Source organism: Centroberyx gerrardi, chromosome 7 (assembly GCF_048128805.1).
Source record: "Centroberyx gerrardi isolate f3 chromosome 7, fCenGer3.hap1.cur.20231027, whole genome shotgun sequence".
Lineage (NCBI taxonomy): Eukaryota > Metazoa > Chordata > Actinopteri > Beryciformes > Berycidae > Centroberyx > Centroberyx gerrardi.
Window position 1 is genome coordinate 21,611,330 of NC_136003.1, and position 13,646 is coordinate 21,624,975.

General features: G+C 45.0%; 1 protein-coding gene across 2 annotated transcripts in view; it reads left to right on the forward strand.

Annotated features, from left to right (window-relative positions):
* The window catches only part of olfm2a (olfactomedin 2a), a 42,382-nt gene extending 29,221 nt beyond the window's left edge, over positions 1 to 13,161 (forward strand). For both annotated transcript variants that reach the window (XM_071916858.2, XM_071916856.2), the window contains exons 2-6: positions 1,382 to 1,531; positions 6,129 to 6,284; positions 8,192 to 8,411; positions 10,432 to 10,538; positions 12,429 to 13,161. In XM_071916858.2, coding sequence (XP_071772959.1) covers positions 1,382 to 1,531; positions 6,129 to 6,284; positions 8,192 to 8,411; positions 10,432 to 10,538; positions 12,429 to 13,103 — 1,308 coding nt within the window. In that variant the 3' untranslated portion in view covers positions 13,104 to 13,161. The remainder of the gene's footprint in view (positions 1 to 1,381; positions 1,532 to 6,128; positions 6,285 to 8,191; positions 8,412 to 10,431; positions 10,539 to 12,428) is intronic.
* The last annotated feature ends 485 nt before the right edge of the window (positions 13,162 to 13,646 follow it).

Genomic DNA, 13,646 nt, shown 5'->3' on the forward strand with positions numbered 1-13,646 from the left:
TTTAAAATTCACTCATACTGAGAGAGAGAGAGAGAAAGGGAGAAAGGCAGCAAGAGCATGAGAGGAGAGGTAGAGAGGGGGGTTGGAGTGGCAAGGGATTGGCAGGAGTGACAAGATGTGACAGTGAGCACATTGGCTCGCAGGGTGGTTGCTACTTTACACTCCAATCACATAGTCCTCCTGTCCCCCAAGACATTTTAATCTGATCCCCCGACCCAAGGAGACGAGAGCACAGCACAACACTGCTCACGGCTCAGAGGAGAGCAGAGGGGAGGAGAGCGGAGTGGAACGGAGTCTTTCCCTCCACTTATGTGGATGGCTCTTTAATTTCATCACTGCGATGGCTGCTCCCTCTCTCATTACATTTCGCTTTATATTCTCGGTGTGCGTGTGTATTTGTGTAGACGCAATGTGAATGAACGGATTGTCCCGCACGGGTGTGTGTACATGTGTGTGCGCGTGGACGTGTGTGTGTGTGTGTGTGTGTGTGTGTGTGTGTGTGTGTGTGTGCCTGCACGCACGCAGCACTACTTTTGATTGGATTAGTCAGAGAGAGACATCCATCCTTTCAGCCTCGCCCCTCCTCCACTGGTAAAGAGCTGCGTTATCGATCCCAAACAGCTCCATTTCCTCTCCGTGTCCAAACTTATTAGATGCTCTGCTTTCACACAGGCTCACCGATCCCTCCTTCTCTCCCTTCTCTCTTTTTTCGTAACACCCCCTTCTCCCTCCAATTTTTCTTTGTCTTTCTTCATCCTCCATCTACCTCTTACTCCATCTCTGTCATGCCGTTTGTGTTTTTTCATTCCTTCACTCCTTTATGCTTTCCCAACAGTGTTCTTGTCTTTATTCCCTTTGACTCTTCTGTCCTTCCATCTCTCTCTCATCCTCCCCTCCCAACTGCTCTGACCACCACCCCTCTCACTCTCTGACTTCTCAGTCTGTCCCTCTCTCTCTCCCTCTCTCTCTCTCTTTTGCTCTCTTGTTGATGCTAAAATTAGACTGAGAGAGATTTTGAGTAGTGGAGAGATCAATTGCCATTCATTGCCTATGGGGAAGAGTAACTTTTGGCAGAGTTGCAAGAGAGAATGCCAGTGAGAAATTATGACTCTGCAACTAACTGGTGGTGACAGAATGGGCACGACCAATCAGGAAATGGAATGTGTTAAACCAAATTTATTTTTGCTACAACACTTTCAAGTAATAGATAAATGAATTAGTTTTAAAATGTTTTATACGTGTACTTACTGGTGATACACGCTGGCACAGTAAAATGTTGTCTTGTCTGCCTGCCTGCCACCAACCTGGATAAACAACAGCAGACAGAAGCAACCGGTCCCTTCGCTCGGTCTAAACTATATGTGTCTCCCTGTCTCTGCAGGCGCTGTACCCGAGCCCAGAGGAGGGCTGGCAGATCTACAGCTCGGCGCAGGACGCAGATGGGAAGTGTATCTGTACTGTGGTCGCACCGGCCCAGAACATGTGTAACCGCGACCCACGCAGCAGGCAGCTTCGCCAGCTCATGGAGAAGGTGACAGCTGTCAATAACACTCACACACACACATACACACACACACAGACACACACACACTGTCACACTGTACCGCGCTCATGTCTGGCGCCGTCTGTCACGTACAGGCTGCCGAAGTGAACAGTCCTCACTTTCTTTATACGACAATCGATCAGTCGTGCAGATGAACACTCCCGTTGTGAATCAGAGGATTGTTCTGATTGTTCATTAGGCTGTTCGCTTTTGAGCAAAAGAGTCGCTGAAAGTGAATGAAGCGCGAGTCAACTCAAAAGGAGGAAATGTCCTAAATTTACCCATGAAATTGGACTCATTGAGCCTTTTCAATTGAATTCATTAGATTAAAATTAAGAAAATGAAAGTGTTCCACAAATAAGTGAAGAGAGCAAAAGCCCTGTTTGCACAGTAATGCTGAATATTCACTCACTCCTCTCACTCTGTCACTCTCATAGTGACCCATGTTAAGCTAACAAGTATTTTTTGTGCATACACATGACATGCATAACAAGTAAATAAATATAATGTGGTCAAACGTAACCAGAAGTTAAAACACACACACATACTCACACAAAAAGCTCAAGCGTGCCACACTCTTACAGCTACCAGACAATAAACCAATGTGCTTTACTCACATAGATGAGTCAGAACTATCATTGACCTAAAGAGTTGGTTTAGAGTGCGGCATATGCAAATGTAATTTCATGCTAGTCTCCAGTGCACCAGACTCTCTCCCCCCCCCCTCTCTCTCTCTCTGTCTCTCTCTCTCTCACACACACACACACACACACACACACACACACACACACACGTACAGATCAGGGGTGAGAGAGAGCAGGCAGGAGAGAAGAGCTACTCATGAGCGAGCCACGGGTGCTTGTTGACTCTCCTGATCTGCAGCTGCATCGATCGGCGGTTTGCAAGCAGAATGGCGGTGTGGAGGAGTGTGTCATGATAAACGGCAGAGCCTTTTGCCATGTAGCCCTGAGCCTCTGCCTGTCTCTCTCCATCCCTACCCACTTGTCTCTCTCTCCCAGAGAATATACAGCATTCAGCATTCGTCTGATGGGCTCTGGTGTGCCTGGCCGCCAAGCTGCTATTCTCCTCTCTGCAGCTCAGTCGCAGCAGGCTGTTCTCCGTGGACACTTAGAGCTTTCTCCACAGCAGGACCACTGTGCCTGTCGATATGCAGTAATGCAAGGGATTGAAGCGGGAGGGTGGGCTGCAGGGGCAGAGTAGGTGGGGACAAGGGGATGAGTGAATGAGAGAGCGGATCCACAGAGAGAGAGGAAAATACTGGGAGCAAGGAGGGAGAGGGAAGTGGGTAAAGGAAGGAGGGGCTGACATTGATGTGGTCTTGTGAAGGGAGGTGGAGGTAAATTGAGATGCTGAATAGGCTGTGAGGCCATGATGGATCAATGAGACACCTGAATTCACATATTGCATTCATTCTCACTGAAGTTGGCCTTTTCCCCTGATGGTCTCTGTCTGCTGCTGTTTCAAACACACCTTCACACACACGTCATTCTCACACACACATTTCAAAGGAGGCATATTCTAACACAGAAGTAAAGGCAAACCTGAGTAAAGCTATTCAGAGAAAGTGTGTTGCGTTCACATATTTCTATGTGTGTGTGCACTGTGCATGCATATATATACGTGTTGCATGTTTTTATGTGTGTGCACTTATATATACAGTACATGGGATTGTGTGTTTAATGAATGTGTGTTTGTGTGTGTGTGTGGTCCTGCACTGTCCAAAAAAGGTACAGAATTAAAGGTACAACCCCAAACAAATGGTACAACTATACCTTTCTTTCCTGAGACTGTGTAGCTCAGTGAGTTCGTAGTTTGATTACAGGTTTCCCACTGGCGCCACACATGCTAAAAAATGTATGGACTCATGGTACTGTAATGTATATGGGTGTGTGATACTGAAGAATGTATTTGTCCGTGTGTGTGTATGTGTGTGTGCTAGGGATGTAAAGAATTATCCGGGCCCTCAGTTTGCCGTTTGAAATGTAAAACTTGGATAATGCAAATCAATAGCAAATAGCTAATTTCCATAAAAGTATTATTCCCATCTGTCAGAAAAAAAGGGACATTACACCTCCTGAATGCATGAGGGAAATATTAAACAAGTAAACTCAGCCAGCAAAGCTTGGCTACTGTCGTGTCTACCATTGGTGTCTACATTAGCTTGTGGTTTGTTAACCATGCACACGAGAAGAGAAACCAACGCAGTCAATCATGGAGTTATTTCACACAGTCCAACAACACTGTGAAGTGCAAATTAATGCGGTATTAAAATACACAAGTGGAACAAGTAGTATGCGTAACCACCTAAAAGCACAGAAGCGTCACCTCAGCCATCAGTGCTCTCATTCACTCAGACTAAACCCCCAGACACCAGAAAAAAAGAGCAATCGAATACTGCTAAGTTAGAGAAAACGAGTATTCGGCTACTAAGTTACTCGTTATTTGCATCCCTAGTGTGTGTCTATCCGCACTTCTGTTCACAGTTGCATACTGTACATGCACACACCTTTTGAGTTTGTAAGACGCCAGTTGTCAGGGTTAAGCGCTCCTATCCAATAAAGTCCAGTCTAATGAGGACACCTGGGGTCAGTGGCTCTGAGTGAAAGGAGTATGCGTGTATTTGTGTGTGTGTGTGTGTGTAGGTGTGTGTGTGTGTGTGTGCGCCCATAATAGCACCATCCCCACTAAGACATCCTCATTTAAACCCAGAACTATGATGATAATATTTGAGCAGATCCACAAAGGCTCTCCCTGACACAGAAAGCCAAGGATACGCTAACAATGTCAAAACTACCCTCCACACAGAGAATGTAAAGTAGCCTGGTGCCGAAGCCCCTATTCAGCCCTCTGTAAAGCCGGACAAAATACCATCAAAAGCAGAGCTGACCCCGAAGGACAGTGGTGTGAGAACACTGGCGGCTCAGACATTTGAACACCTCATCTCCCTCTGACCTCTCTCTCTGAGCGACTGAGATGAAATGAGATGAGATGAGATGGGATGAGATAGGATGGGATGGGGGGAGGACACTCGCATGCACGCGCGCACACACACGCATGCACACAAACACACTCGGACACAGGATGTGGTACAGAGTGAGTCATAATGTTGGACGTGAGGCAGACGCAGCAGACAGATTGGAGTCTGGGTAGTGTGTTATTCAGCCAGAAGAGAGCGTGAACTGAGTGGTGGCTCAGACACTGTCTGTGTGTGTGTGTGTGTGTGTGTGTGTGTGTGTGTGTGTGCGTGTGTGTATGTGTATCAGTTATCACAGCTCAGAGGATGGAACTATCCCAGCTGCCAACAGGGAGAATGGTGTCACTGCATTGGTTGAGGCTCCAGGCTGGGGGAACACACACTCTATTCCATCTATAGCCTACTGGTGTCAGAAAAGTATTAACTGTTGGAAGAAAAGAGGTTCTGACCAGATCATCTCTGGCCAGTTCACGAAGCATGTGGGCGATGAGTGGGTTGTTTGGTGTAGGCTGGACATGGAGTAACAGCGTGGGCCGTCAAAGAGTGGGCATTTGGTGAAAAACAGACTTAATGCCAAAGTCTGACCTTTGAGAGTTGAGATTGTTTGTTTTTTTCTTAGGAGTGATATGAATAAATATCCACAGTATGCTTGCTGCTCCATAAACATGAGCTTCATTGTGCATGTGTGTGTGTGTGTGTGTGTGTGTGTGTGTGTGTGTGTGTGAGTGGGCGGGTGGGCAGATGTGCATGTCAGGGATAGGGCCATTCATGAATTGAATTGAGAATACATGGAGTTGGAATTGGAATGTCACCCGGCTCTAAGGGAACAGAATTGGAACTGAATTGGAATGACAGGAAACAGAATTCAATTCCATGAAATTCCATGAAATTCCACTTCTAAGAGATTTTGTCTTGACTTGCTAAACATTATAAATAAAACATGAATCAAATAAAAGACAGTTAAACAAATCAAATACATTCAATCATAACGTATGGATTACAATTACATGTCATGCATCAAACACCACCTGAAAGGTACCTTTAACACTTTATGATATTCTGTATTGATGATATGTATATCATTAAATGTATGTGATAAGAAAAAAACGGGAAAAAACATGGAATTTCATTGAATTAAATTAAACTTCCTGAAATTCTAACTCAATTCCAATTCTGTTTACTGTAATTTTTCTCAAATTCCAATTCCAATTCCAGTTCCTCAGTTGAATTGGAATTATTGAGTTCATTCATGAATTGACCCCGACCCTGGCGCATGTGAACCCCCTGAACATGCTTATCTCTCTATAAAGATTCTAAAACATTTCTCAATGTTCAGATGATTCCTGGCCAGAGCAGTAAAGTGTGTGGGAGATGGGTGAGTGTATGAAACAGTAGGCTGTATACGCAGCAACAGAGTGGGCGAGCAAGGTATTTAGGAAAAATCGATCTGAGCCCTTTGAGAGTCCAGATTGTGTGGTTGTTATGGGTAGTCACTGGAATAAACATCAACAGTATATGCCTCATACTCCACAAGCTTCATTTTGTATGTTGGCGTGTGGGTGTGTGTGTGTGTGTGTGTGTGTCTGACAGGTTCAGAACATCAGCCAATCCATGGAGGTACTGGACTTGCGGACATACAGGGATCTGCAGTATGTGAGGAACACTGAGAGTCTGATGAAAGCGGTGGATGGAAGGCTGAAGACGGCCTCCGAAAACCCCCGCAGTCTCAATCCAAAGAGCTTTCAGGTAATTGGTTGCCTGTCACCTGCAGTACAGTAGTGTGCGTGTGTATTATTATCAGCTGAATGTAGATGCCATTAGTTGTGGCAGTGCACTCCATGTGCACAACAAACTTTGCCATATTTAATGCGTTGCAATCTCCCTCCCTCTTCACAGGCCATAAAACTTACTATGGCTCTCCATAGAGTGCCATATACTGTAAACATAGGTACGCACATTCAATTTCCAGAACTATCTCTGAGTCATTGAGTCATGCACAGAGGCAATTTGAGCAAATTCACTTGTGCCTAAATTATTAAACTCCTGGACCTAGAGGAAGAGTGTTTTTATCTGTTTTCCTCCCTTTACATCCTCCCCTCTCTCCCTTCCCTCTGCATCTCTTCCAACTCTATATACTTAACATTCTGGTGTCTGCTCATAGATAACAGCCACATATATTCCCATTTATCTCTACCTTATCTCTCTACAAGCTAAGGCTCAGCTGCCATTATCAGTGAGCCTTTTTGTCTTCCTGTCAGCGGGCTGTCTTGCCTGGCCTTTCTCCACATTTCTCACACTCTTACAGATATTAGATGGACCATAAAATAGTTTGATTAAAAGATGCCTTGATAAATGCTAAGTGTGCTTTACCGCTGGGAGCCTGCCACAGCACCGGGACGAGCATGAACGGCTGTGTTTTGCTCACAGTGTGTTTTATTAAAGTCATCCCAAAGGAGTTAATGAAGATGTTTATGAAATAAGCCCATTCATCAATAAAGCCTGAGATTACTAAAATATACAGAAAGGTATGCATTATATGCCAGCAGATGTCTGAATGTAAATCCACAATCCAATAAAGAGAGAAAAAGACCACAAGTCTAAAAAAGCAGGATTTGACCGGAGTAGGATGGCTGATGAATGCGTGCAGCTCAAAGTCGCCGATGGCAGAGCGTGGGAGATTAACGAGAGCGAATTTTCGCGGCTCGAAAGGGGGAAAATGAGATTTATGATGTGGCGCCGCAGGGCTGAGAGCTGCTCCATCACCAGATTTACGATAAACCTTAACAAGGAGGAAACAGCCCCTCCTGTGGCGGCCACACTTTATTGATACACCTACCGCTCCTGGGCCTTATTGATATACCTTCCAACAGCAGGCGGCCTGGCTCTCCTGCTGCTCCCTGCTCTCCTGTCTGAGGACACATCTTTCCTTCCACTTCAAAACACATGATGAGTCACACACCCCCCTTTACGTTCAGCAATAACATGCATCCTAGGTGAAAATCCAGGAGTAAGTGGATCCAGGACACACTTAAGATCTGATCACCCAACCCAGCTCCAGAGGTGTTCAGCCACGCATTTGGCTACATTAACAACAAAGTCTAAATTCAATGCCTCTCTGATCCACATACAGCAGATATGGAAATTAAAATGTATGCACAGATCGAACCGAGAAGCGTACACAAATCAAACAGGTGGCAGGCAGCTTGGATACTTGTCAAAAAACAAGCAAAGAAATGAGACAAGATGTTTACTGTTATTTTTAAAGGGCATATATATTAGGAGAAGTAATCTATGACTTGGCAAAGGAAAGAGAAATCCAATTTCAGTGTTTATGTTGGAGATGCATTTTAATATCAGGTTTAAGTGTAATCCTGCTAAATCATATCTTGACACATTTTGGATACGAGCGTAAAGGGGCCCACAGATGGGACAGATGAACCAGCTCCCACCTATGATGAGTGAGTCTGAGTGAGGGATGAGCCCTGAACTAAAAGCAGCAGTTGAAGATTGGATGTCTAGCTCCTGCACACATAATCCCCTGTATTGACGAGCGTAGTCGACCTCATCTCTGTGTCCTCTTTACACCCCTGGGGTTTAATCTCTTCCGTCCCCTTTGCTCTTTCATGTCTCTTTCTCTGTGGTGGATATCTCAGGAGTTGAAGGACAAGGTGACCCAGCTGCTCCCCCTGCTGCCAGTGCTGGAACAGTATAAGACCGATGCCAAGATGATCCTGCGTCTTCGGGAGGAGGTGAGGAACCTGTCCTTGGTGCTGATGGCCATCCAGGAAGAAATGGGAGCCTACGACTATGAGGAGCTGCGCCAGAGAGTCCTGCTGCTGGAGACCAGGCTGCACTCCTGCATGCAGAAACTAGGTACGACATATAAGCAAATGTGTGTGTGTGTGTGTGTGTGTGTGTGTGTGTGTGTGTACTGTCGTTGAATGTATAATTTGAAATTCATTAACAGATATCTTTATAGCACTTCGCAATTACAGCTTGGACAGACAGCTAAGATAGAAAACAGGCCTCCTATGTTGAAGGCAAATCAATGATGTAAAAAGGAAATATGGATTAAACTGAGGTTGTTAATGGTCAAAATTCTGGTGTACGTGGTCAACATCCTTATTTTATTTATTTATTTATTTATGTATTTATTTATTTATTTACCAGGGACAGTGCACATTAATCAACATTTCAACATCAACGTTTCCATATCAATGTAAATGTGCCAGAGTTAGCTAATGAGCTAACTGTCTGTGCTCTGTGCTTGAATTACCTGCATAAATTCAGCAAAACTGGCCTAGAGAAACTGAATGAATAAGTGATCTTGTTCTCATGTAATGTATTAGCTTAATCTGATGATTTTACAAAAATCCTACATATATAATCTGATGACTTAACAGAAAAAGACTTAACAGAAAAAGACTGCAGTTTGAGGTCATTACTATTTTGCTATTGGTTTCTTAGGCTTTAAACTTCCGCATAAATGGCTTCACACAGAGAGATAATAATAATAAATAATAGTAATAATAATAATACTAAATTTCACAGTATTTATATAGCACTTTTCCAAACAATCGTTACAAAGTGCTTTACAAAACAGGATAAATAAATAGTGAGAAAGTGGATACAAGGAAACAAAGACAATGAAGATAAAGATACAATAGATAGGAAACAGAAACATTTGGAACATCGATAAAACAGGACATACAAGAACATTATAAAAATGCTTTGAGTGATTTAAAAGATGCTACTGGTCTGGCTAGCCTAGGCTCCTCTGGCAGGGCGTTCCACAGCCTGGGAGCTCTGACAGCAAAGGCTCAGTCACTGTGCCTTAAAACTTATCAGTAAGATCTTAAAATCGATTCTAAAACTAACAGCCAACCAGTGTAGTGCTGCTAAAATGGGGGTGATATGGTCTCGTCTTCTTGATGTGGTTAAGCGCCTTGCTGAGAGAACTCTGACTTGAGCAGGAATAGAGGGAATCACAGAGGTCTAACAATGAGGAGATAAAGGCCTGGACAAATCTTTCAACGTCAGCAGCGGATAAACAAGACCTTATCTTGGAAATATTTTTTAACTGAAACAAGCAAGACTAAACAAACCTGATCATTAATGCAGAAATCTGAATCAAATACTACAGCCAAATTTTTGACTACAGGTTTGATGTTGTTGAATAAGTTATCAATATTGATCTGAATCTGGGTAATGGAGTTTGGCGGGCCAGATAGAGACTCATCTCAGACTTATTTTCATTGTGTTGGAGGAAATTAAGTGACCTCCAGCACTTAATATCTAAGAGGCAATCTTTGAGGCTATTGTGGGTGCTGGAATCTCTTGGTCTTAGGGGTGCGTCATCTGCATAACAGTGAAAATGAATAAGAGGAAGCATATAAATTGAGAATAATAGAGGTCCTAAGACTGGCCCTTGTGGAACACCAAATTTCAGATGAGCTGTAGAAGTGTTAGGGTTAGTGGAATTGCAGAGCACAAAAGAGAAGCTTATATTTAGCAAATAAGACTTAAACCAAATCAGAGCTGTGTCTGTGAGCCCAACCCAGTTTTCCAGGCAATTAGGCAATATATCATGGTCAACTGTATCAAAGGCTGTGCTAAAATATAGGAGAATCAAGATCAAACAGTCACCTTTTTCAGCAATTAGGTCATTGGTAACCCTCAGGAGAGCAGTCCCTGTTGCTGTGGAGGGCTCTAAAGCCTAAACCATCTCAGGAACAGCGTGTACCGTAGTTTTAAAAGCTATCATAGTCTATCTTATTCATATCTGGTACTGTATTTGTAGCTGTACTGTGAGTGTATGTGTGTGTGTACATTGTACAATGTACATAAGGTACATGTGTATGTCTATGTGCCTTACCATCTGTTTGACCTCCAGGCTGTGGAAAGCTCACTGGCGTCAGTAATCCCATCACTGTGCGTGCATCAGGATCAAGGTTCGGCTCCTGGATGACTGATACCATGATCCCCAGCTCAGACAATAGAGTGAGTCTCTCTCTTCCTATGCTGACCTCTGACCCCTTACCCTTTGACCTAGCACCCCCTTTTCAGCTCAACACACCCTTAGAGGATTAAGTGAAACCAGAGCCATTGATAAAAATAGGCCAAACTCTGAAAAATCTACAGCTTTGTGCAAAAAAAAAAAAAAGTCTCCCTCACAGCAACACTGTCATGATATTTCAGTGACTGATTGACTGTTTTGCCAGAGTGGGACTCCTCGTGAGCACTGGAGGAAGACAGATAGAGAGACAGAGAGAGATGGAGATAGAAAGCTGAGTCACTGATAGATAGCATCCCTCTCCCTCCTCCCTGTCCCCTCCTGTCACAGCTACTCCAGCTGATTAATCACTTCATCATCAGTGAAGAAATGAATGAGTTGTTTGGGCTAAAGTTTTCAAAATCACCTAGGTAATTACCAGGAGTGCTAGCGTGCTGAGATGCTCTGGGCTCAGATGATATAGTAATGGCTCCAGCTGATTAGAGATGACACAGAGTTTCACATGAGCTGGCACACGGTAAGAAGCAGGGGAGAGAGGGACGCAGATGATGAAGAGGAGGAGGAGGAGGAGGAGGAGGAGGAGGAGGAGGAGGAGGAGAATGAGGGCCCAGGGAATACGGGAGAGCGGGTGTGGAGGAGTGCAGTACTGGCCATCTGTAGGGGGGATGGAAGAGGAAAGATGAGGATGGCCTTTCTCATCCCAACCCTGGATCATACAGGCTAAATGGATATTGCCAACAGCAAAGGTCAATTTCTTTGATTGAATGCCCTGATCTCTGTGTTTAATAACCTTGCTTGCTGAGAACACATTAGTCTTTTCATATCAATCACTGATTACATTAATAGCCAGATACATCACCAATATCGCATTAACACCCGTATTAATCATGGTGATCACATTTGGGAAACACCATTGACTCTGGAGAGCCAGTAAACAGAAAAACAGACTAGAGAAAAAAAAAAAACTTGGTCTAAATGTGCTAGAGCTTCGCCCTGTCTCAGCTCCTGCCTCCCTGCTCAGCTCTGGGGACTCATTTAGCAGGCAGAGGAGAAACAATGCCTAATGCTCCATAATCTCTCCTTCTCCATAATTCAGCTGCTGTTGCACAGCACCCCCCGGCTCCTCCCCTCCCCTTCCTCTCCCCCCACTGGGATTCTTACTGAAAACAAGTGCATTTTCTATACCTGGGAAGGAGGCGAGAGCGGAAAAGAGAGAGAAAGGGGAGAGAACGGATGGGCAGAAGAGAGAAAGCTAAATCCTAGCAAAGCTCTCTGTGATATATTAAGAGCAAAATAAATATCTAAGCCGATTGCAGTTTAATTGAATCAATTAAAAGCTGAACTGTGTCTCGGCGGTAGCGTTGAGGGAATGACATGGGAGATGCAGCCAAAGAGGGGCCATGCTGTCAGTGGACCGATCCACTGAGAGTGCTTGAGGAAAAAGAGAGAGCTGCTAAATGGATTGATTTTCTGTAAATGTGGACTGGAAAGGGCAGGGAGCACAGGCAGTGGTTGACTGCAAAGCACAGGCAACATCTTCACTCCCACACGCAGAGGAGATCAATAGTACTGCACACACATACGGGTACGCACAAGTGCATGTAGGCATAAACTGGCAATGACACATACATACGCACAGGCTCAAACAGGCAGAGAATGTCCTCACACACACACGACACACACACTTTGCTCGGGGCATTGCCGCAGGTTATAATGAAACATGGGTCCCACTGCCATTCCCTCATACTATGCTTGCAGAAGAGGTTTGTCAAATGTAGCACGACAATGTCATCCTGCAACCTCTATATCTTCTCATTATCTCCTCCCAGTTCGTTGTCCTCTCTTCCACCTCTGACTCCTCTCTCTTCTCTCCACAGGTGTGGTCCATGGATGGATATTTCAAGGGTCGGCGTGTCTTGGAGTACCGCACCATGAACGACTTCATGAAGGGCCAGAACTTTGTGCAGCACTTGCTGCCCCACCCCTGGGCGGGCACCGGCCACGTGGTCTACAACGGCTCACTGTACTACAACAAGTACCAGAGCAACATCATCATCAAGTATCACTTCCGTTCCCGCAGTGTGCTGGTCCAGCGCAGCCTGAGCGGGGCCGGCTACAACAACACCTTCCCCTACTCCTGGGGCGGCTCCTCTGACATTGACCTGATGGCGGACGAGAACGGCCTCTGGGCCGTTTACACCACCATCCCCAACGCCGGGAACATCGTCATCAGCCGCCTGGAGCCCCAGAGTCTGGAAGTGCTGCAGACCTGGGACACCGGCTTCCCCAAGCGCAGTGCTGGAGAGTCCTTCATGATCTGCGGCACACTGTACGTCACCAACTCCCACCTTGCTGGCGCCAAGATCTACTTTGCCTACTACACCAACACGTCGAGCTACGAGTACACAGATATCCCCTTCCACAATCAGTACTCCCACATCTCCATGATGGACTACAACCCCAGGGAGAGGGTCCTGTACACCTGGAACAACGGACACCAGGTGCTCTACAACGTCACACTGTTCCAGGTCATTAAGACTTCTGGGGACTGAGGCCCCCAGACTGACCCACTCAACTAACGCTGTGATCATTGTCGGGGGAAGGACAAAGGAGCGGGTGGGGTGTGGGGTGGGTCGGGGGGCGTGGGGTTCAGTGTAGGGGCATAGGCTTGGATTTTTTTAAAGAATTTCAATCTTCATAGAGTGCTATTATTCACATTCTGAAAAAAACACACCCCGACAGCAAGGTCGGTAAAGATATAAGGACTGAGCGCTTCTCTTTTTTTTTCTTTCTGTGATGAGTAAGCATGGTTCTTTTTATTTGTGATGAGAAATAAATATCGACCTTTACCATTTATGACTTTGCATTTCATTGACCGTCTCATTTAATAATGACCATCACTCTCTTTTTGGAGAGGTGATCTGAGCAGCAAAGGGGAAAACTCTTCATGCTTGTTGTGTGGGCATGGCTTCAGACTTTCATTCTTCTGGACCATATGAAGTCCATTACCAAGATAATCACCACTCATCAGAGTTAAGTGTGTGTGGTTTCAATCAAACAGTGAAGTGACATGCAAGTATTGGCACATTTGTGTT